General features: G+C 36.4%; 1 protein-coding gene across 1 annotated transcript in view; it reads left to right on the top strand.

The window, feature by feature from the left end:
* Positions 1-25,289, top strand: part of TAOK1 (TAO kinase 1) — a gene marked incomplete at its 5' end in the record, with an annotated part of 94,132 nt that overhangs the window by 9,907 nt on the left and 58,936 nt on the right. The window contains 5 exons of the mRNA XM_082678589.1: positions 16,898-16,969; positions 19,823-19,924; positions 21,571-21,616; positions 22,179-22,275; positions 24,290-24,403. Coding sequence (XP_082534715.1) covers positions 16,898-16,969; positions 19,823-19,924; positions 21,571-21,616; positions 22,179-22,275; positions 24,290-24,403 — 431 coding nt within the window. The remainder of the gene's footprint in view (positions 1-16,897; positions 16,970-19,822; positions 19,925-21,570; positions 21,617-22,178; positions 22,276-24,289; positions 24,404-25,289) is intronic.

Raw genomic sequence — 25,289 nt, 5'->3', positions numbered from 1 at the left:
CGGAGCACAGGCTCTAGGCACGCGGGCTTCAGTAGTTGTGGCGTGCAGGCTCAGTAGTTGTGGCTTGTGGTCTCTAGAGTGCAGGCTCAGTAGTTGTGGTGCATGGGCTTAGTTGCTCCACAGCATGTGGGATCTTCCCAGACCAGGGCTCAAACCCGTGTCCCCTGCATTGGCAGGAGGATTCTTAACCACTGTGCCACCAGGGAAGCCCAAGATATGTGTTTTTGGAGCAATTGGTCTTTCATTGTTGATATTGAAAAGTAGAGAATTTCAGTAGGTTTTCTGTCTTCTTCAGACCTGCCCATATGATCTATCCAGTGAGGAAAGTTATTGTCCTTTTCCTTTCGTTAAAGGGACTGAGTTAAATCACGTATTAGCAAATTATCAATGATTTTAAAATTTTAAATAAAACTATAAAATTGCATTATCCAAAATCCAGAACTGAAGTGGGTGTGTTTTGAATTAAGGTTGTAATGAGAACTAAGGATGGGATTAGAGAAAGGTAAAAAGGAAAGACAAGCAAGGCTCCTGAAGGGAACCTCCTCCACTAAATACTAAAAAATGTAGGCTTTAATCTGAAGTCTTGAGGGAACACTGAAGTGCAACAGAAATATTATATTTCCATTTGTGACATAGAAAGTTTATTTTTGTAGCAGTGTAGAAGAGAGATTGGCAAGTGTCAAAGATAAAAGAAGGGAGGCTGATTATGAAGATTTTATAATTGGAAAGAAATGCTGAGAGCTCAAACTAGATAGTGGCAGTGAATTTAAAGCTTAAATTGATAGAATCAAAAGAACTTGTTTTCTGACAAGATAAGAGGGTGGACACTGTGGTGCCTCACTCACGGAAGAGAATTATTTACTGAGGATGGGGGAGTGGTGGGCAGGGAGAGATTCTCTAGTGCTTGGACCTCCTTGTGCAGTATTTCTGGGTTTGTCCTACCCAGGCTGGATTATTTTAGAGAGCTGTGGTTGGGAGAGAAAGTCTCATAGTCCCAGAGTTAAGTATAGCAGGGGCAACAAAAGCTAATTGTTCTAAGCTAGATATCAGGAGCTGGCTTAGAAGAGACCTGGTGGTTAAACACAATGGGTGATCCTGGATTGGGAAAAAATTCCTGTAAAGTACATTGAGATAGTTGGTGAAATTTGAATATGGACTATATATGCACTGTATAATAGTATTATATCAATGCTAAATTTCCTAAATTTGATCTTTTGTTTTTCAAGAGAATGTTCTTGTTCTCAGGAAATATATGAAGTTCTTTGGAACCAAGAGTAGGAATTTATCTCAAGTCCTATTCAATAATAAAAGAATGATAATGTAATGATAACAGTATATATTTTTAGATAAAGAGTTTCAAAGCAAATGTGGCAAAATGTTAACCAAGGATTTATCTATAGTAGGTGCCATGGTCTATATCTATAGTATAGCTCATGGTCCAACCTGTGAACTATTTTCATTTAGCTTTCAAACTAAGAATGATTTTTACATTTGGAAAAACAAAAGGAAGAGTATGCAACAGAAAAAGAAGAAATGTATTTGGCCCACAAGGCCTAAAATGTTTAATATCTTGTTCTCCACCCTCCCAACGCAGGGGGCCCGGGTTTGATTCCTGGTCGGGGAACTAGATCCCACATGCGTGCTGCAGCTAAGAAGTGTGCCTGCCACAACTAAAAGATCCCACACGCTGCAACTAAGACATGGTGCAGCACCCCCCAAAAAATGTATATATATATATATATATATATATATATGTATGTATGTATATAAAGAAAAGAAACCTAGGTTCTGGTTAGGGCCGCCTGAGGAACCATTGCATGGAAGCTTAGAGGGGTCAGGGACAACTGCTCAGAGCAGGTGTTTTCTGTTAATTGTTTTGATGTCTGGGAAACATGTACCATATAGATGAGCAAAGTTTAACTGTAGCTCACAACTGACTAACTTTGCTGTCATTCTATTTCTAGGTCACTAACATTCATATTTTGTAGTATCAGCTAAACCCATGTGGCAGTGTGTGTATGTGTGTGTTGCATATGTGAGTGTGCACACCTGAAAGTGTGCTTCTGATTTTATGTGCTCTCTCACCCCAGCCTCATGACAGGGCTAAATGTGCAGTGTCTTTCTATAGAGTATATACAGGAAGGACCTTCTCATCAAATTTTTTTAGGTGACTAAAAATAGTTCTTAAAATATAGGTCTGAATTTTCATTAATTGACAGTAGGGGTCACCTTAAATTTTAAAATACTTCAATTGAGCCAGGTATTCTGGCTGTCTTCAGACAAGCTAATCAAGGACTGGCATCATAATAAAGTGTTTGAAACCAAACCAAAGAGTCAGATATCCAAAAGGACCACTATCTCTAGATTGCCAGGAAGATAAACGTTCTCTTTTAGTTTCCAGTACCTTACATAGAACCAACATGATGTCTGTAGATGGGCCATAGAACACTGGCTTTGGAACCAAGCTTCCTAACAAATGTGGCAGACCATGTATGATCCCAGTGAAGTCATTTATTTACTTTGTAAAAGTTTTTTTCTTTATTTTAAAAACAGATGTAATATTTACCTCTTATTTCCTAGTGTAAGATTTTATTAATCTGTATTCTTTTAGGGGCTTGGCAAGTTTTATATTTTCACTGGTACAGCAAATTGTTTAATGTTTTAAGAAAAAAGATATAAATATAAAAAAGAAGGGCTTCCTTGGTGGCGCAGTGGTTAAGAATCCGCCTGCCAATGCAGGAGACAGGGGTTCGAGACCTGGTCCGGGACGATCCCACATGCCGTGGAGCAACTAAGCCCGTGTGCCACAACTACTGAGCCTGTGCTCTAGAACCCGTGAGCCACAACTACTGAAGCCCATGCGCCTAGAGCCCGTGCTCCACAACAAGGGAAGCCACAGCAATAAGCCTGTGCACCACAACGAAGAGTAACCCCTGCTTGCCACAACTAGAGAAAAGCCCGTGTGCAACAACGAAGACCCAATGCAGCCAAAAATAAATAAATAAATTTATTTAAGAGAAAGAATTATAGAAAGACAATTTACATATAATTAATTGATATGGTGATTTCAGATCATTCTTATTAATTCATTAAAATAGCTCTCAAATGGATATTCACAGTTTCCTGGTCTGTAACAAAATGATTGGTTGTATATATTGTCTTTTTTTGCTCTTTACAGCATGAAGTTTGTCCTTAGGCCTGTAGCCAATTTTGCCTTTACTCCTTTACTTTCAGATGGTGAGAAGAGATAACATGTAGTATTGTGCTCTTATTTAATTACTCATAGCTCATTTAATTCTGTTCTAAATAGTATTTTAATTTTTTTATTTTTTGAATTATAATGGACCTACAATACTATGTTAGTTCCAAGTGCACAACATAGTGATTTGATATTTCTATATGTTACAAAATGGTTACCGTGATAAATCTAGTTACCATCTGTCACCATACAAAGTTATTACAGTATCATTGCCTGTATTCCCCATGCTGTACATTTCATCCCTATGACTCACTTAGTTTCTAACTGGAAGTTTGCACCTTTTAATCTCCCTCACCTGTTTCACTCACCCCCTCACCCCCATCTCCTCTGGCAAACCACCTGTACCTTCCCTGTATCTATGAGTCTGTTTCCATTTTGTTTGTTTTGTTTTTTAGATTCCACATGTTAAATGAAATCATATATTTGTCTTTCTCTGTCTGACTTATTTTACTTAGCATATAATTATTTTAATTAGCATAATTATTTTACTTAGCATAATATCCCCTAGGTCCATCCATGGTTTCACAAATGGCAAGATTTCACTCCTTTTTAATGGCTTAGTAATACTCCATTACACACACACACACACACACACACACACACACACACACACACACACACAGACACGCACCATTATATATATGTGTGTATGTATATATGCAGCATATCTTCTTTATCCATTGGACACTTAGGTTGCTTCCATATCTTGGCTATTGTGAATAAAGCTGCAGTGAACATGGGGGTGCGTGTAATATTTTCAAATTAGTGTTTTTGTTTTCTGTGAAAAAATACACAGAAGTGGAATTGCTGTATTGTCTAGCAGTTCTATTTTTAATTTTTGAGGAAGCTCCATACTGTTTTCCATATTGACTGCACCAGTGTGCATCCCCAGCAATAGTGCACGGCGGTTCCCTTTTCTCTATATCCTCATCAACACTTGTTATTTGTTGTCTGTTTAATAGCCATTCTGACAGGTGTGAGATGATATCTTACTGTGCTTTCGATTTGCATTTCCCTGATGTATCTGTTGGCCATCTTTATGACTTCTTTGGGAAAATTTCTATTCAGGCCCTCTACCCATTTTTTAATTCGGTTGTTTGTTTTGATGTTGAGCTGTATGATTTCTTTGTATAATTTGAATATTAACCCCTTATCACATATATCATTTGCAAATATCTTCTCCCATTCAGTAGGCTGCCTTTGCACTTTGTTGACAGTTTCCTTCCCTGTGCAAAGCTTTTTAGTTTCATGTAGTCCCATTTGTTTATTTTTTGTTTTGTTTCCCTTGCCTGAGAAGACATATCTGAAAAAATATTCCTAAGACTGATTTCAAAGAGTGTACTGCCTATGTTTTCTTCTAGGAGTTTTAATCCATTTTGAGTTTATTTTTGTATATGGTGTGAGAGAGTAGTCCAATTTGATTCTTCTGCATGTAGCTTTCTAGTTTTCCCAACACCGTTTATTGAAGAGGCTGTCTTTTCCCCATTGTATGTTCTTGCTTCCTTTGTCATGGATTAATTAACCATATAAATGTGGGTTATTTCTGGGCTCTCTTTTCTCTCTTATTGATCTGTGTGTCTGTCTTGTGCCAGTATCATAGTGTTTTGGTAACTGTAGCATTGTGGTACAGTTTGAAATCAGGGAGTATGATACCATCAGCTTTGTTCTTTCTTAGTATTGTTTTAGCTATTTGGGGTTTTATGTTTCCGTACAAATTTTAGAATAATTTGTCCTAGTTCTGTGAAAAATGCCATTGGTATTTTGATAGGGATTGCATTGAATCTGTAGGTTGCCCTGAGTAGTATGGGCATTTTAACAATATGAATTTCTCCAATCCATGAGTAAATACATCTTTCCATTTGTGTAATCTTCAGTTTCTTTTATCAATGTCTTACAGTTTTCAGAGAAAAGTCTTTTACCTCCTTGGAGGAATTATTCCTAGGTAATTTTTTTTTTGACGTAATTTTACATAAATGGGATTGTTTTCTTAATTGCTTTCTTTTTTTGATAGTTGTTATTTGTATAGAAACTCAAGAAACTTCTGTACATTAATTTTGTATCCTGCAACTTTACTGAATTCACTGTTGAGTTCTAATAGCTTTTTGGTGGCATCCTTAGGATTTTTTAATATATAGTATCAGGCCATCTGCAAAAAGTGATAATTTTGCTTCCTCCTTTCCAATTTAGATGTCTTTTATTTCCTTTTCCTTCCTAATTGCACTAGCTAGGACTTTCAGTACTATGTTGAATAAAAGTTACGAGAGTAGTCATCCTTGTTCCTAATCTTAAAAGAAAGGCTTTCAGCTTTTCACCATTGTGTATAATGTTGTCTTCAGGTTTGTCATATATATGCCCTTTAATATGTTAAGGTATATTCCCTCTATACCCACTTTGTTGAGAGTTTTTATCGTAAATGGATGTTGATTTTTGTCAAATCTTGCTGGCCTTGTAGAATAAGTTCAGAAGCATTTCTTCCTCTTCAGCTTTTTGGAATAGTTTGAGAAGGATAGGTGTTAACTCTTTAAATGTTTGGTTGAATTCACCTGTGAAGCCATCTGGTCCTAGACTTTTGTTTCTTGGGAATTTTTTGATTACTGATACAATTCATTACTGGTAATCGGTCTCTTCCTATTTTTTATTTCTTCCTGATTCAGTCTTGGGAGATTGTATGTTTCTAGGAATTTATTTATTTCTTCTAGGTTGTCCATTTTATTGGACATTGGACATTTATATTGTCCATTATAATATTATTTATTATAATTGTTCCTAGTAATCTCATTTGTAATACATTTGTAGTCTGTGATGTCAGTTGTAACTTCTTTTTCATTTCTGATTTTATTTATTTGGGCCCTCTCTTTTTTTCTTAACGGATCTGGCTAAAAGTTTATCAATTTTGTTTATCTTTTTGAAGAACCACCTCTTATTTTCATTGATCTTTTATATTGTATTTTTAGCCTTTATTTCTGCTCTGATCTTATAATTTTTTTCATTCTACTAACTTTGGATTTTGTTTGTTCTTCTTTTTCTAGTTCCTTTACATTTAAGGATAGGTTGTTTATTTGAGATTTTTCCTGTTTCTCGACGTGGGCTTGTATTGCTATAAACTTCCCTCTTAGAACTGCTTTTGTTATGTCCCATAGCTTTTGGTTCATTGTATTTCCATTTTCATTCGTCTCCAGGTATTTTTTTATTTTTTCAGTGACCCACTGATTACTTAGTGTTTAATATTATATAGTTTAGCTTCCATGTGTTTGTGTTTTTGCAGTTTTTTTCCTGTAATTGATTTCTAGTCTCATACTGTTGTGGTTGGGAAAGATGCTTGATAATAATATTATAATATTTATGTATGAATTTTTATTTTATTATTTATTATTATTATTTTTTGGCTGCGTTGCGTCTTCATTGCTGCATGCGGGCTTTTTCTCTAGTTTCAGTGAGCGGGGGCTACTCTTCATTGTGGCGGGTGGGCTTCTCATTGCGGTGGCTTCTCTTGTTGCAGAGCACAGGCTCTAGGTGCGCAGGCTTCAGTAGTTGCAGTATTGAGTATTCGTCACTCAATCCTCTTTTTTTTTTTTTTTTTTGTGGTACGCGGGCCTCTCACTGTTGTGGCCTCTCCCGTTGCGGAGCACAGGCTCCGGACTCACAGGCTCAGCGGCCATGGCTCACGGGCCTAGCTGCTCTGCAGCATGTGGGATCTTCCCAGGCCAGGGCAAGAACCCGTGTCCCCTGCATCGGCAGGCAGACTCCCAACCACTGCACCACCAGGGAAGCCCCTGCTTGCTATTCTTTGCCTTTAGCTCAGCTTTCATCTCAGCAAATGAGTTTTCTAATTTTAATTGGCTCCTCTTTATAGTTTCTAATTCCTTGTTACAGTGGGTGGCATTTTTATCAATAGCTTTCTTAATTCCTTCAGTATTTTTATTACTTTTTGAACTCGGGATCTCATAGACTGGAGAGGTCTGTTTCTTTTTTTATTAATTAAATTAAATTAATTTATTTACTTATTTGGCTGCGTTGGGTCTTCTTTGCTGTGCGTGGGCTTTTTCTAGTTGTGGCGAGCGGGGGCTACTCTTCATTGTGGTGCGCGGGCTTCTCATTGTGGTGGCTTCTCGTTGTGGAGCATAGACTCTAGACGCGCGGGCTTCAGTAGTTGTGGCACGCAGGCTCAGTAGTTGTGGCTTGTGGGCTCTAGAGCGCAGGCTCAGTAGTTGTGGTGCATGGGCTTAGTTGCTCCGCGTCGTGTGGGGTCTTCCTGGACCAGGGCTCGAACCCATGTCCCCTGCATTGACAGGCAGATTCTTAACCATTGTGCCATCAGGGAAGTCTCGAGAGGTCTGTTTCATTGCTTGTTCTTTCAGGAGATTTTTCTTGTTCTTTTAATTGGGAGTGGTTCCTCTGCTTCTTTATTTTACTTATATTTCTCTGACTCCGTGCATTTAAGAGAAACCCTTATCTACTGTGGTCTTGAAGGGCTGTTTTTATGTGGGAGCATCCTTGTGTAGCCTGTGTGAGTCTGATACTTTTGGTGCGAGGACTGTTTTTAATATGGGTTCCTGCCATGTCTTTCTTCAGTGTGTAGTGGTTTTTATCCTCTTGATAGGAGGTGTGATTGGTGGTGTAGTGAGCAGATAGCCTGCACTGGATGTTGAGTGGGGCCTCGCATTTGCTCTGTAATTGTCACAGCCCTTTCGGGGGTAAGGTCTGCTCCTCAGTTGTTGTAATAGAAGCCCCTAGATCGGTTTCTGAGCTGTGATGTGAGGTAGGTGGGACTGGAGCACCTCCGCTGGGAGAGGAGCCACTGAGTATTCCTCTACAGGAGCTGTCCACCAGGAACTGCACTCTGTGGTGTTGCCTGCCACGTTATGTGCACTCACAAAGTACACTGTTGTTGGCACTACCTTCAGCCTTGCCTCAGTCAAGGGAATGCAGGCAGTCAGCCTGGATATCCCTCAGGGTCTGTGCTCACAAAGCCAGTAGGGCAGATCTACTGAAGTCAGGCACCTGGACGTTCCATGGGGGCTACAGAATCAGCCCAGGTCCTGGCCCTGCCTCTGCATGCCTGTGTCCGCAAAGCCTGTAGCTACTAACACAGGACCACCCCAGCCTTGGAAGCAACAGTAATCCACTGGGATGTCCGGCAGGCACAGAGCTTACAAAGCTGCCAGTAGCCATGTAAATCCACCAGTCTCACAGCCCCTGAGGGTAGGCTCAGATTTCAGCCCCACTTCTGCATGGGGACAACCCACCAGCACAGAGGTGGTAGAGGTGGAGCCACATTGACTGTGAGCTCAGGTGAGCTCGTGGAGAATGAGGCTGCTATGGTGGGGCCCCGTCCCTCCCTTTGCATGTGTGTTTAACTATGTGGCTTCTATTGTGGCCCCAGGCTCTATCCTGCGCACACCCCCAATTGCAGCCCAGAGCACCCTCCAGCTCCTTCCGTCTGTCTCCACACAGCCATCCCCAGCCCTTTCCCCAGGTCTGTCCACTGAAGCCCAAGTTGCAGCACTCAGCCCCTGCACGCACCAGCAGATGTGCATCTCGGGCTGGGAAGTGCAGCGAGGTGTCCAGGACCATCTGTGCTGGTTTCTCTCTGTTCTGCCTCCCACAGTCTGGTTGCTGCACTCTCCTCTGAGCCTGTGAAGCTCCGTATCTGTCCCAGCTGATCTCCCAACCAGTGAAAGGGGTTCCCAGACTGAGGGAACCTTCCTCTTTCATAGCTCCCTCCCAGGGGCACAGGTCCCATCCTGATTCCTTTTTTTTTTTTTTTTTTCTTCATTCGACTCTGTTACGTGGTGCTCTTTCTTGCAGTTTTAGTTGTATTAGATATTCTGCCAGCGTTCAGTAGGTATTCTGTGAGAATTCTTCCACATGAAGATGTTTTTTGGTTTTTTTTGGCGGTATGCGGGCCTCTCACCGCTGCGGCCCCTCCTGCTGCGGAGCACAGGCTCCGGACGCGCAGGCCCAGCGGCCATGGCTCACGGGCCCAGCCGCTGTGCGGCACGCAGGATCCTCCCGGACCGGGGCACGAAGCCGTGCCCCCCGCATCGGCAGGCGGACCCCCAACCCCTGAGCCACCAGGGAAGCCCTATAGATGTATTTTTGATGTATTTGTGGGAGGAGGTGTGCTCCACGTCCTTCTCTTCTGCCATCTTTATCTCGAGAAGCGGTTTTCTTAATGTCCAAGAAAGAAGTTAGGAGTAAGGAAATGAGGAAGGCTAGAAACAACCCTGTTGTATGTTGGATTGGAATTGGAGGTATCAGTAGGAACTCCTCTCTCTCTCTCTCTCCCTCTCTCTCTCTCTCTCTCTCTCATGCGCACTCCTCTCTCTCTCTCTCTCTCTCTCTCTCTCATGCGCACACACACACACAGATATACACATATTTATAAAGAATAAAAATTCCTTTTATTAAATGTAGAAGAACTAAGGGAAATAATTGTTGCAGCCAAGATCCACTAGTAGATGCTAAAATTAGTAGGTTAAAGTTTGAGATGAAACAGGATATATGCATAATCTCAAGTATAGCCCCAAAGATATTTATTAATTAAAATGGAAAAATCGGGCTTCCCTGGTGGCATAGTGGTTGGGGTTAGTAGTTAATAATTTTACCAGTGTTAATTTCTTAGTTTTGATAATTTTACTATGCAAGATATTAACATTAGGCAAAAGCTGTGTGAAAGGTATATGGTAACTCTCTGTACTATATTTGCAGCGTTTCCCTAAGTCTAAAATAATTTCAAAGATAAAAAGTTTTTTTAACTCACTAGTAACCAGAAAGGGACTTTTTCCCAAAAAGTGGGGAGGATGTAAGTTGACTCTTTTTTTTTTTTTTTTTTTTACTTCAGAAAGATAATATACACTTCAGAAATTAAAATTTCTAGGAAATAAAATTGGTAGTTAAGGAATATATTTTATTATTTTAAAGACTGTAACTTTAAGATTGAGCCAGCGATATACTATTCTAAAGTCATAAAACATCTCTAAGTATTCCTTTCTTAATCTATAGTGGAAAACTCCACTCATTGATTTCTTCTTTGTATAAAAATTGTTTTTTCCCCCTCAAACAGTAAGTATTGTACAGATGTTTAATATTTTGGCAGTATTACGGGTTTAGTCTTTTTTTATGGGCACCTTAGGAATGAAACTACAATTTATTAATTAATAAATTTAGTAATTTATTAATAATAAAATGTTATTTCCCTTGAGAATATATGGTTCAAATTCTTAACAATTTGAGCTTTTGGTTTATACCCCAATTATAAATTGGAGACAAAAATAATAAAAACTCCATCTATAATTTCACTACCCACGGACAGCTACTATTAACATTTAGGTATATAAGTTGTAGAATTTTGTGTACACATGTGTATGTGTGTGTTTGATGTTGTTCACGTTTGTTTAATTTCTGGATTGGACACAAAATAGAGAAGAGGGACCCAGGATATTGATATTTTAGAAACAACCCTTTTTCTATATTACAGTTTTGTCTGAATTTATGCTTATACCTTTCCTCTCCAAATACACTAATATAGAGAAATATAGAGAAAAGGAAAAATATACATAGAATCTTAGAAATAGGCCCAATAAAAGAACCCCACTGAGAAAATCCCTGAAAAATAGCCATTCAATATGCTGGTAGGAATTTTAAAAATTGATTTTATTTAATTTAATTCATATATAATAAATATCCAGATATTAAATATATAGTTTGATGAAATTATACAACCAAGTTCAACATATAAAATGGTGATAGTTGTAGGAATGGATATGAAGAGATAGAGGATGGAATGATTCTTGTTTGAATATACCTCTTTGGATAATAAATACTTTATATACTTAAAAATTAAAATTAATATGTATGGGGGGAAGGTTGTCACTGACATCAAAGGCAAACAGGAACAATGAACCCAACTGTATTTCAGACATAACCACATTGAAGGGAAAAATAGAACTAATAGGAGTAACTTTTGTACGTAGTATTTTAACTGTATACTCTCAGTCTGGTTGGGAGAGGGAAACTGTAGGCAAATCTTGAACCCTTCTTAATAGACTTGTTTCATATTTGTATGGGTGTGATGGATCTGAAACTATATGTTAAAGGATTAAGTGGGAATTCCTTGGTGGTCCAGCGGTTAGGACTGGGCGTTTTCACTGCAGTGGCCGGGGCTCAATCCCTGGTCGGGGAACTAAGGTCCTGCAAGCCACGTGGTGTGACCAAAAAAAAAAAAAAAGGAGGAGGATTGAGTAATGAATAATGTTGATGTTGTTTGGGGTCAGGATCCTAACTGTGAAAATATGGAAAGAAATATGGAAGTGGGGAAGGTAAGGAAGAACCCTGTGTGTTTGATTGGATAGGAATTAACAGTGTTAATATGAAATAATTATATCTCATATATGTGTGTGTGCATCTCCTAGCTCTGTCTGCTGCAAGATTCTATTTGTAATGACACCCAGTAGTAATGAGCACACTTAGCACTCAGATCTCGAATTTAATTCCTAACTAAAAGGAACAAGAACTTATTGGAGGAATGTCTCATTTTGTTGCAGTGGGCAGGGAACATAAATGATAAGCCTTAGAAGACCTTGTGCCAGAAAGTTAAAAAGTGCTTTAAAGAAAGAAAAAAAAAATGGGGCCTGTCAAAAAGACATTGGAGCCAGCTTAGAGGGGCTCCCACTGGCCAAATCTGGAACAATTTGAACATCAGTTTATAAAGATAGTAATGGATTATAACCCATTTAATAAAATAGGACTTCATAATTTCCATGATAGATGATGGATGGATGGATGAAAAGGGGGGTGTTTTCCTTATAATAGAATGCCTGACTGATAAATGTGAAGGGAATGGTAGAGGTGGGGGGAGGAAATGAGCATTTTGTAATTGTCATAGTGAAGATTGTTTTGGGCTATTATCTTTAATGTTTGCTAAATCTAAGGGAAAATTTTGATGAGCAGGATGTTTACATGGTTTTAAAGTATCTCTCCACAGATTGTTAGATACAAGGTAGGAAACAGTAACTTTAACTATACACATTGGAAAAACACAGACAGCACCTTTAGTGGGTGATGAAAATTGATAACACCAATGAGGAGTGGACACATTGTATACCTCCAGATATGATACCCTGGGAAGGACACAATATCACTCTTATAGTATTCTTGCCAGAGGTGTATAATCAGAATCTAATCTTGAAGAAATGTCAGACAAGTACAAATTTAGTTACATTCTCTAAAATACCACTGTGTATTCTTCAAAACTGTCAATATCATGAAAGATAAAGAGGGGTTATGGAATTGTTCTAGATTAGAGAAGACTAAGTAAGCACAATATGTGATCCTGAAGGGAGGGAAAAACATGTTTGTGAACATTAAGTATTTTTACTTTTTGCTTTTTAAAAACATGAATAAGCAAAAGTCGTATCTCCTTTTAACTTGGTCATTTAATTTTAATCATCATTACTAGTACATTTGGATTTTAATAGTCAAATTTTAGTTTAATTTAGTATTTTAAAATAATATTAGATTTGCAGATTTCACAGTTAGTACAGTGTTTTCCCCTATAATCTTCATCTAGTTCCCCTAATGTTAATATGTTACGTAATCATGGTACATTTATCAAAACTAAAAAATCAACATTGATAGGATACTAGTAACTAAACTATGTACTATATTCTGTGTACTAAATTTTACCAGTTTTTCTGCTGTCTCTTCTCTGTTCTAGAATCTAACCCAGTATACTTCATTGCATTTAGTATACCCGCTTTTAAATTAAGCTTTGTCTTAGGCTAATTAAAAGTGTAGCTGTTTAATGCAAAACAGTGAAATTAGGTCCTTACCTCATACTATAGAAACTATAGAAAAATTAACTCAAAATGGATCAAAACCTCAATGTCACAGTTAAAACTATAAAACTCTTAGAAGAAAACATAGCGGTAAATCTGCATGTCTTTAGTTTTGGCAGAGCATTCTCAGATGTGACACCAAAAGCATGAGCAATAAAAGAAAAAAATAAATTAACCTTAATCAAAAATAAAAATTTCTGTGCTTCAAAGTAGTGAAAAGACAACCTATAGAATAGGAGAAAAAATTTTGTAAATCATATATCTAATAAGGGACTTGTGCCTAGAATATATAAAGAACTCTTATAACTCAATCAAAAGACAACCCAATTTAAAAATGGGAAAAGCATCTGAATTGACATTTCTCAAAGAAAGATGTACAAATGGCTAAGGAGCACATGAAAAGATAATATCATTAGTCATGAATCTTGAAAAAAGCCAGTCACAAAAGACCACATATTACATAGTTCCATTTATATGAAATGTCCAGAATGGTCATATCTCTAGAGACATGGAAAAGTAGATTAGTTGTTGCTTAGGGCCGAATGGGTTTTTTTTTTTTTTTAATGAAGAAAAGAATTTTATTATAAAATACACATAAAATTTACCGTTTGACCATTTCTAAATGAACAATTTGGAGTTTCTTTTTGAGGTGATGAAAGTTGTAAAATTATAATGATGGTTGCATATATCTGTGAATGTTCTAAATGCCACTGAATTGTACACATTAAAATGGGTGTATTGTATGGCATGTAAATTATATCTCAGCTCTTATAGAAGAGCGCAGTATAGCTGTTTAGACATGATTAAAATAAAGAGGTTCGTAGATAGATAAGCAGAGAACATTTTGGAAAAATAAATTTATATTCAAGCAGGATGTCTGTGGATAGATCCGCTTCACCCATTACAATAAGTGGTGCCAGTTTCCTAACCAGTACACCGGTAATTGAAATTGGAATGTGATTAGGTTTCCCAGGGCCCACTTAACTGAGTGCCTTTTTTTTTTTTTTCCCCAAGCCACCCTGTTGAGATAAAATTCACATATGTGCTGTCTTTTTTTTAACAAGTTTTAAAGTATAAATTACATACCATAAGTTCACCAATTTACTGCCTACATTTCAACGATTGTCAGTAAATATGAGTTTTGCAGCCATCACCATAATCTAATTTAGAACATTTTATCTTTGGGAACTCATTAAAAATCTGAATTGAAGATGAGTCTTCCAACAGATGATTTGAGGTGGTTCTGATACTTTTAGTGAACCCATTTAAAATATTTTGCAGCTAGTCTCATGTGCCTTCTTAATATATAATCATTTTTTTAACACATGGAAGTTTAGCTTTTCTAGTTAACTGTCGTGTTTCTGTTACATTTTTATTACCTTTTTTCAGAATTACCTCAACAATGTTAAGTAATAATTGTGATAGCATTTTAGCATTCTTAAGCCTGATTAGCAGTAGTTTACAATAGAGGTGATTTATCATGTTAAAGAATTACCTTTCTAATTTGTTTCCTAAGAGTTTGGCCTTCTTTGCAATTGAATACATTTAGAGTTGGGCACTTCTGCATTTTCAGGATTTATTGAGCATTTATAAATATGTGTGTGTGTGTGTGTGTGTGTGTATAATTTGTTTGTTCCCCCTTTAACTTTTACAAATTGTGGTAAATTATGAAATGTTTTTTTCTAGTATTAGAATCTTTTGCATTTCTGTAAGTTTATCCAAATGAAAAACTGTATATATTTGTGTATTTTATCCAAATGAAAAATTATTTTAATGCTCTATAATATTTTAAAAATTTTATTTAGAGTTTTCTTGTCTATATTTACAAGTGAAATTGATACCTAACTTTCTATTTTGTGCTGTTTGTGAGTTTTTTTTTTTTTTTAACATCTTTATTGGGGTATAATTACTTTACAATGGTGTGTTAGTTTCTGCTTTATAACAAAGTGAATCAGTTATACATATACATATGTTCCCGTATCTCTTCCCTCTTGCGTCTCCCTCCCTCCCACCCTCCCTATCCCACCCCTCCAGGCTGTCACAAAGCACTGAGCCAATATCCCTGTGCCATGCGGCTGCTTCCCACTAGCTATCTACCTTACTACGTTTGTTAGTGTGTATATGTCCATGACTCTCTCTCGCCCCGTCACAGCTCACCCTTCCCCCTCCCCATAACCTCAAGTCCGTTCACTAGGAGGTCTGCGTCTTTATTCCTGCCTTACCCCTAGGTTCTTCATGACATTTTTTTTTCTTAAATTCCATATATATGTGTTAGCATACTGTATTTGTCTTTTTCTTTCTGACTTACTTCACTCTGTATGACAGACTCTAGGTCTATCCACCTCATTACAAATAGCTCAATTTCGTTTCTTTTTATGGCTGAGTAATATTCCATTGTATATATGTGCCACATCTTCTTTATCCATTCATCCGATGATGGGCACTTAGGTTGTTTCCATCTCCGGGCTATTGTAAATAGAGCTGCGATGAACATTTTGGTACATGACTCTTTTTGAATTTCGGTTTTCTCAGGGTATATGCCCAGTAGTGGGATTGCTGGGTCATATGGTAGTTCTATTTGTAGTTTTTTAAGGAACCTGTTTGTGAGGTTTTAGTTATTGGGTTATACTGCCTTCTTAAAATTAATGGGCTAACTTTCCTTTTTTTCCCCCCTTACATCCTGAAAAGTTCACCTGGTAAAACTATTTTCCACTGAAGAGTAGTTTTGTTGTTGTTGTTGTTTTGTTTTGTTTTTTTGGTACGCGGGCCTCTCACTGTTGTGGCCTCTCCCATTGCGGAGCACAGACTCTGGACGTGCAGGCTCAGCGGCCATGGCTCATGGGCCTAGCCGCCTCGCGGCATGTGGGATCTTTCCGGACCGGGGCATGAACCTGTGTCCCCTGCATCGGCAGGCGGACTCTCAACCACTGCACCACCAGGGAAGCCCACCACTGAAGAGTATTTTATATTTGTTTGTTTGTTTGTTTAATATTTGTTTATTGGTTTGAGTTGGGTCTTCGTGTGGCAAGTGAGATCTTTGTTGCTGTGTGTGGGATCGTCATTGCAGCATGTGGGATCTTTAGTTGTGGCATGCAAGATCTTTAGTTGCGGCATGCGAACTCTTAGTTGCAGCACATGGGATCTAGTTCCCTGACCAAGGATCGAACCCAGGCCCCCTGCACTGGGAGCTCGGAGCCACTGGACCACTGGGGAAGTCCCTATGTTTTGTTTTGCTTTTTGGCTGCTTGCGGAATCTTAGTTCCCTGACCAGGGATCGAACCCGTGCCCTCGGCAGTGAAAGCCGGGGTCCTGACCACTGGACTGCCAGGGAAATCCCCACTCAAGAGTATTTTAAAGACAATTCATTGGTGTTCTTTTCAGTCTGCCACCATTGTTTGTTTTTCTTACATTTTCTTCTTTAGATCAGTTTTAGTAATTTATTCCTTCCAGAAAATTGTCCCTTTCATTGAGATTTCAAAATTGATTAGCGTAGGCTTGTACATATACTAGTCTTGTTTTGTCTCTCTGTTATAGTACTATTCAAATTTCTGTTTTTTCCTCTTAACTAGATCTCTCAAAGATAAACCCTGCTTTATATTTCTTTCCAAAGTACCAGTTTCTGGATGATTTGATAAGTTTCACTATATGGTTATTGGGTTCTTTTGTTTTTAATGTTCTTTAAAGGCAGTTTCGATGTTCCTTTTGACATGGTAGCTCATAAATGCTTTTATTCTCAAAGAAATTATTGCCCAGATTTAATCTGTTAATTTTTACAATAGTTCTTTCTTTGTTTTTTTAGGCACGAGATGTGCGCACCAATGAAGTGGTGGCTATCAAGAAAATGTCTTATAGTGGAAAGCAGTCCACTGAGGTAGGTGAAATATTTATATTCTTCTTGGCATGTTAGAAAAAGACATACTGTTTTGTTTTTTTTTGTTTTTTGTTTTGTTTTGTTTTTTTGCGGTACGCGGGCCTCTTACTGCTGCGGCCTCTCCCGCTGCGGAGCACAGGCTCCGGACGCGCAGGCCCAGTGGCCATGGCCCACAGGCCCAGCCGCTCCGCGGCATGTGGGATCCTCCCGGACTGGGGCACAAACCCATGTCCCCTGCACCGGCAGGCGGACTGCGCCACCAGGGAAGCCCGACATCCTGTTTTTAATTGAGGGTAGCTGGGAATTTTTTCAAAAAAGTGTAGCATACCTAAAATTATATGAATATTAAGAATATATCTCAGTGTATTTTCTTTCACAAACTGAGTGTACCTTTTTAACTTGTACCTAGAGCCATAAACAGCATATTACTGGCATTCCAAAAGCCTACCTGTCCCCCTGCTTTTAATTTTTTAACTGTGGTATAATACATTACTTTATCTTTATCATAGAAGGCTTATCAGTTTCTAAAAGAGTAAACTAGAATAAGATGCATTTAACAGTAAATTATATTGGATGTAATTTTTTTAATGATTCAGACTTTAAGGGCTGATTTAAGCAAACTTTAATCAGCAGACAATATATATCTAGTCTGAAAAATAAAAAAAATACAATTATTGATACTACACTGAGTGTACTTTAGTTCACTAATATTGTGAGTAGTGCTTTTTAGTATATTTATTTTGTTTAATTGCATAAATTTATTTTATGAAATATAGTCTACTTTTAAAAAATAGAATCTGTCAGTCTTTAATTTTTCAATGTAATTATTTTTAATTGTGGTAAAATACACATAACAAATTTACCATCATAACCATTTTCTAGTATGTACTTCAGTGGCTTTAAGGACATTCACATTGTTTTGCATCCATCACCACCATTCATCTCCAGAACTCTTTTCATCTTGAAACACTGCAGTTCTTTACCCATTAAACAATAACTCCCCACTCCCTCCTCCCCTCACCCCCTGGATATCACTCTTCTATTTTCTGTCTTTATGAAGTTGACTACTTCAAGTATCTGATGTAAGTGAAATCATGCAGTATTTGTCCTTTTGTGACTGGATTATTTCACTTTACATAATGTCCTCAGAGTTCATCCATGTTGTGGTATGTGTCAAAATTTCTATCCTTTTTAAAGCTAGTGTGTGTGTGTGTGTGTGTGTGTGTGTGTGTGTGTGTGTGTGTGTGTGTGTGTAAAACACTACATTTTATTTATCCATCCATTCATCTGTCAATGGATGCTTAGGTTCCTACTGCCTCTTGGTTATTGTGAATAATGCTACTGTAAATATGGGTTACACAAATATTTTTTTGAGTCCTTAGTCTCAGTACTTTAGGTATATGCCCAGAGTTGGAATTGCTGGATCAGTCTTTAGTTTTTAAAGAGTTTGGTTTTCTACTTTTTTGGAATCTCTTTATTTTATGATAAATCTTGTTTTTGTAATGATCATACTATGAATATGATAACACTATTATGATTGTATCACTGTTCCATCATTTTGATACCTAAAAAACTCAGTTTCTTACAGGATTACTCTCATTTATATTCTATTCTGTAGCACAACTTCTGAACTAAGCTTTCATAGGCAAACTTGTACTGTGTTGGAGTCTGTTTGAGTAGTCACACCTAGAACAAAAAGTTTCATTTAGGGCATCATCTTTTCACATCTAATATTAACGTCTTTCATGAAATTTTTTTCAATTGAAAATTGCAGGGTTTTGTTTTGTTTTGAAAGTTTCAAATATCATTCAGACTTGAAATTTAAAGGCCATGAAACATTTTCTCAGTTTAGCATCTTATATCTTACACATTTTATATAAAACACTGTGAACATATTTTGCTGTATTTTGTTGAGGGCTTGTGAAATAACATCGGCGATGTATGATCTTACATTCTAGTACAAAACGTTTTTTAAAGTTTCCTATTATGCCAGTTTCCCTGCTTTTAGAAATCTGGCCCAAGTCAGTGGTAAAGGTTGAAAAAACGAAAACAAGAACAAAAAATAGATTCCTCATTCTCACCCCACAGCTGCTAAGCCTCTAGAGTCTCTGGGTGTAGACCCAGTAAACAGTATTTTTAGAGTTCTCTGGTTGCTTCTTAAGAGTAACTATGTTTAGGACATGGCCTAAGTGTCTAAGGTTGTCATGGAGTAGCTTATGGCTGAAGGTTTATCTGTATTTCCTGGTAGGTGTCATTGAGGAATGCTCTTAGTAAAATATGTAGGGAAATGTTTTCATACTGTTTTTTTTTTTTTCTGTGAACTTTCCCATATAATAACTAATTGTTCTCTAGCATTTTATTTTAGGAAGTGTGCACTTACGGGTTTAAATCTTCGTTTGAATTTAAAAAGCAAACAAAACCTTAACGTTTGGTAGAACACATAACCCAAAAACACAATAGATGAACTTTATGGTATGTAAATTATACATGAAAAAGCTGCAAATAAGAAGGGAAGATGAACTTTTGAAGAAAAATCACTAAATATGGTATATAGTTTTCATCAGCATGTTTGGTGTGTGGTTATAAAATTTTAATAAGACTCACTGATGATAAGTTTTACCAAACTAAAATTTGTCCTACCTTGAATGAAACAATTTTATAAATTATGTAATTGAGTTATAAACTATATGAACATAACTTTTTAATTTATTATTTATATATTTACATATTACAAATGAAATTTAATGTTCTCAATAACCCTTCTTAATCTGATAACTTTTTTCTTATATAACTTTCTCAGGAAAAGCAGCTGTTCATAATTTTTTCCTTTATTCGTTTTTTTCCTCCCCATAGAAATGGCAGGATATTATTAAGGAAGTCAAGTTTCTACAAAGAATAAAACATCCCAACAGTATAGAATACAAAGGCTGCTATTTACGTGAGCACACAGCATGGGTAGGTATATGCTTCCTCCTTGCTGTAATTTTAGTTGGTTTCTGTTTAGAGTTAATTATTTCAAGAATGTCTCAAAATGGTTGTGTAAGGCCATGCAGAAACACCTTGAAATGTTAGTTCATTCTGAGAGGGAGAGCAGCTTTTCCTAGAGCTCCTAGGCAGGAGAGGGAATGTATGATTTGTGAGTTTACTGCAGAGATTTAGCTGACCTTTATGTACATTTCTTGTACTCATTTTTTAAGGTAAATGGTGACTAGGGTTTGTTTTACTTCAAACACTCTTCTTGATCTCCTTGGTGAATTTATTTTATCTCAAGTAGAATCTTTTTAATAATATATTACATGGTACATGGTAAAATGTTCTCTGACATTTTTTAGTAGTATCATTCTTCAAATGGTTTATCAGACATTGTGAAAGCAATCCTGTTACTTGAGGATGAAAGGTAGCCTATCTTTGACATAAACATATTGTAATCTATTTAACCACAAAGATCTTGGTGAAGTCCTGCTGAGTCCTGGTGAAATTTGAACTGATTATGATTCCTTGGCTGAATAATACTAATGCTAGAGAATTGAGACACTTTGTTACAAGAAGTGGTGATTAATATTGCCCCATTGTTACTGCTGAGGTGACACGGTAGTAATACTGTAGCATTGTGGGCATAACTGTATCTTTTAAGAGAGAGGCTAAATTTTCTTTAAATGGGAATGATCCCTTATTTTGAATAATTAATAAGTCACAGCTAATTATCATTTTAGTATCCTGAACCTAGATTTGTAATGTTTGGTGCATTTTTATCCAGTTTAATTTTGGTGGTGATGGCAGTACTCCTAAATACAAGGCTGTGGTTAAAGAAAAAGCAGTGACATTGGGGAGATTACCTCTCTGTCTCTCATGTTTCTCCATTTGTAAAATAAGGATAGTAATAGGGCCTACCTCATAAGGTGGTTGTGAGGATTTAATTCGTTTTTTTTTAAATATTTATTTGGTTGCACTGGGTCTTAGTTTCGGCAGGTGGGCTCCTTAGTTGTGGCTCACTGGCTCCTCAGTTGTGGCTGGCAGGCTCCTTAGTTGTGGCATGCGAACTCTTAGCTGCTGCATGCATGTGGGATCTAGTTCCCTGACCAGAGATCGAACCCGGGCCCCCTGCATTGGGAGCGTGGAGTCCCAACCACTGTGCCACCAGGGAAGTCCCTTAATTAGCTTTAATATATATAAAATATCTGGCACATAGAAGGTGCTCTGTGTTTGCTTTAACTATAACCTAAGCTTTGTATATATAGTTCCAAAGGACAGTTTTTTGCTTCCTAGCGATTACTAAAGTATTGCTTTAGTACTATAGATTAATAGTAACAGAATGTGTATATTCCTTTATAATTTTAGTAGTAGTTATATATGAAATACACATCTTATACAAATGATTATATGTTGGTATTGTAAAAGATTAATGTATCATTAGCTTAACTTTACATATGCACTTAATATATTACTAGATACGTAAATACTCATTTTTTAAGGTAAATGGTGACTAGAGTTTGTTTTATTTCAAACTGTCTTCTTGATCTCCTTGGTGAATTTATTTTATCTCAAGTAGAATCTTTTTAATAATATATTTTAATACTTATATAATTTTTCTTCCCATGTAGCTTGTAATGGAATATTGTTTAGGATCTGCTTCAGATTTACTAGAAGGTAGGTTCCCTTTAATCATTAAGAAAAAATAGTATTAGCAAAATAAAATGAGAATTCAATAAGAGGTTTCTTAAGTAATGTACAAATTTTCCAGAAAGAATAAAAATCTTAACCTTTCTATATTCTCTGCATAGTATGCACTATCCTCATTAAATGTAATGTAATAGCATAAAAAAAGGGATTTTAAAAAAAAAGGGATTTTTCTCTCATTTTGACTCAAGTTTTTTTGGAATCTTTGTCATTCAGCTCCATCTGTTCCTTCTGTTCAGAATGAAGATATTAGAATAAAGGGAGAACTTTTATTACTTTTGTTTTTGTAATCACCAAATAATTGCTTAATGTTGTTAGCTTAGAGGAAAATTGGCTGTGGACTATATACTTTAACAGCTAGGCACAACTGTATACTAGTTGAAAAGTTCAATAGCATTATTTTCTTATCTTTGGAAGGAAATCCCGTCTTGCTAAATGTTAGTTTTTAAAAATTGCCCTATATATTAGGTATGTATTTTTAAACAAAAATGTTCTTTATAAAAATATTTTCAAATAACTTTCTTATTTTAAGTTCACAAAAAGCCATTACAAGAAGTGGAAATAGCAGCAATTACACATGGTGCTCTCCAGGGATTAGCCTACTTACATTCTCATACCATGATCCATAGGTAAGCACTTTGAAAATTATTATATATTAACAAGCAAATGGCTTGTTACATTATTCACTTATTAACCCTGAAAGTTTTGTTGGTTATAGCCAAATAAAACCATTTCTTATAAACTGAGGTGTTTTAGATTGTCCATGTTTAAAAGTACATACTAGTACACTTGATCTCTTTGTTTAGGATAATTTTTATCTTTGTCTACACATGTTGCTGGATTTTCCGAAGTTCAGGCATACCTCATTTTGTTATGCTTTGCTTTATTGCACTTCACAGATACCTCGTTTTTTTACAAATTTAAGGTTTGTGGCAACCCTGTGTCAAGCAGGACTCTAGGTGCCATTTTTCCAACAGCATTTGCTCACTTTGTGTTTCTGTCACATTTTGGTAATTCTCACAGTATTTCAGACTTTTTCATCATTTTATTTGTTATGGTGATCTGTAATCATTGATCTTTGATGTTACCATTATGATTGTTTTGCCATTTATTAGCAGTAAAATATTTTAAAATTAAGGTATATACAATGTTTTTTTAGAGATAATGCTACTGCACACTTAGTAGCCTACAGTATAAACATAACTTTTATATGCACTGAGAAACCAACAGATTCATATGACTTGCTTTATTGTGTATTCTGTTTGTTAGGGTAGTCTGGAATCAAACCTGTAGCATCTCTTAGGTATGCCTGTATGTGCACTTTATAGATTTGTGCACATTTAATTGAAATTAATTGTAGAATCATTTAATTTGGGGAATGGAAAAGACATTAGGGATTATATAGTCTTACTTTTTTCATTTTACCAGTGAAGAAACTGATGCCCCAATTTGTGACTAATTTCCCAAAGTTTACAAAGCCAGGTGGATTTAGACTAGAACTAAACCTAGATCTTGTCTTCCTGGTAACTGATAATGCCAGATTTATTCCATGATAGGGATAAATAAATGATACTTAATACTTTTTATGCTTTGAGTATTAATCCTTGATGATCCTTGATAATGAATAGTAAAATTAAGCCATTCCATAATGCATTTTTAGCATTGGTATTGGTTTTACCTGTTTTAGAAGGAAATTAACATTTTTTGATTATATATGTGAATCAAGCAATACATGTTAAACTATATAGTAGAGTCAATTGTGAGTTAATGTGATTTTTTTTTTTTTAAGATTAGGATTGTAAGGTCCAAGAGAAATTTACATACTAGTAAGTAAGTGAATAGAAGATTTAGAATTATAACCTAAGGTCTTCGCACCGCACAGCTTGTGTGATCTTAGTTTCCTTACCAAGGATTGAACCCAGGCCCAAGGCAGTAAAAGCGCTGCCAGGGAATTCCCTAAAATATCTCTTCATTTTTAAAAAACAAATGGAAGGAAAATAGATTAATTTAGTATTATGTCCATTACAATAGTAAGAATTGACAAGTGCTCGGAAGCTTAGTTTTTCTGTTTTTGAAAGGTTAAGTGTATGTTATGGTGCCCGTTGGACATACAGTCCCATTTTATAAATATCCATAATTTTCTGGGATCATGGATATTACATTATCCATATGTTTGTTTTCATTTCATATCCTGAGGGTGGAAATGATATGAATAATCCTTTTTTAAAAATTGGGGGCATGAAATTCTTTTTTTTTTTTTTTTTTTTTACATTAAGTAGGTTACTCAGAAATCTTAAAATTATGAAGGAGTGGTCTGCTATTTAAATTTAATTTTTAAAACCATTATTTGTACCAATAAACAGGACCTCAAATGAAGACTATACACTTTAATTACCTGATTTTCTGTCTTGTTTTTACTGCTATTTTGCCTTCTCTTTTACAAAATTGTTACTATATATGAATTCTGTATTTTTTGTATGCTAATTTGGATCTTAATTCTCATCCCAATTGAGAGATTATCCTAGGACTTAATTATTTTGATTTCTCCTTCTCTGTTTTACAAATTTTTATTTGATTTTTATCATTTTTTTACACAACCCAGTGAAGGAAAGAGAAATAATTTTCTGTGTTCCTTAAACCCAGAGATATCAAAGCAGGAAATATCCTTCTGACAGAGCCAGGCCAGGTGAAACTTGCTGACTTTGGATCCGCTTCCATGGCATCTCCTGCCAATTCTTTTGTGGGAACGCCATATTGGTAAGAATAATCTTACCTGGATTTGATCTTCATAATTGATATGTGTGGTTGCGCGTCTTTAAGATGTCTTTCTCCTGAAAATACTATGTTATTTTGGACATTTTAACTTTAAGCATTACAGTTAGTTTCAAATATAGATTTGGAGTGCTCCCCTTACATCCCCCATTTTTAAAATTTGTCCCCCCTACAGTTTCCTTCCTATGATTATCTGCATCATATATTGGGTGTGGGAGTGAAAACATTCAATAAAAATTCAAGTGGGGAAAAGATAGAAATGCTAAGTGGAAATGTGTGTGTTTTCTTTAGATTTATATTTACTATATATCATTGATCTTCAGACTAGGAGTACCTAAAGACTGGTAGTGGACTTGGAGTTCTCTGGGGTTTTTTGTTTTTATTTTTTATTATGGAGAATTTCAAATATAACACTAGACAAAAGTATAATGAACCCTACGTATCATTCATTCAGCCCAGCAACTTTATCCCCATGGCTAGTCCTGCCCTATGCACTCACCTCTCCCTTTGTTCCTCTCCCCTCAGTTATTTTGAAACATTCTAGACATCATCTAATTTTATCCATGAATAATTCATTATTAATGTCAGCAAGTTTAAAGGGAATAATTTTCCAGATCTTCAACTTTCAAATGTATCCTCTTTTTCTATGTATGCTGAGAGCTGTGTCTTAGGCCCACTACGTCATATTTCTCACCTGCCTTTCAAATCTCCCTTCTCCTGCCTCATAAAAGAAAGGCTTCTAACCCACCCTGAATATTACAGTGATGCATTGCTCTGTGGTGTAAAAGCCTCAAAGTAACACCAGAGGAACAATTTGAGAAGATGTAGCATCTGTCAGATATTGAAGAGTCAGGACAAAACTCTTGGCAGG

Source organism: Grampus griseus, assembly GCF_964374135.1.
Source record: "Grampus griseus genome assembly, chromosome: 20".
In the NCBI taxonomy this organism is placed as follows: domain Eukaryota; kingdom Metazoa; phylum Chordata; class Mammalia; order Artiodactyla; family Delphinidae; genus Grampus; species Grampus griseus.
The sequence above is the reverse complement of the archived record's forward strand: the minus strand, read 5'-3'. Positions and strand labels throughout refer to the sequence as shown.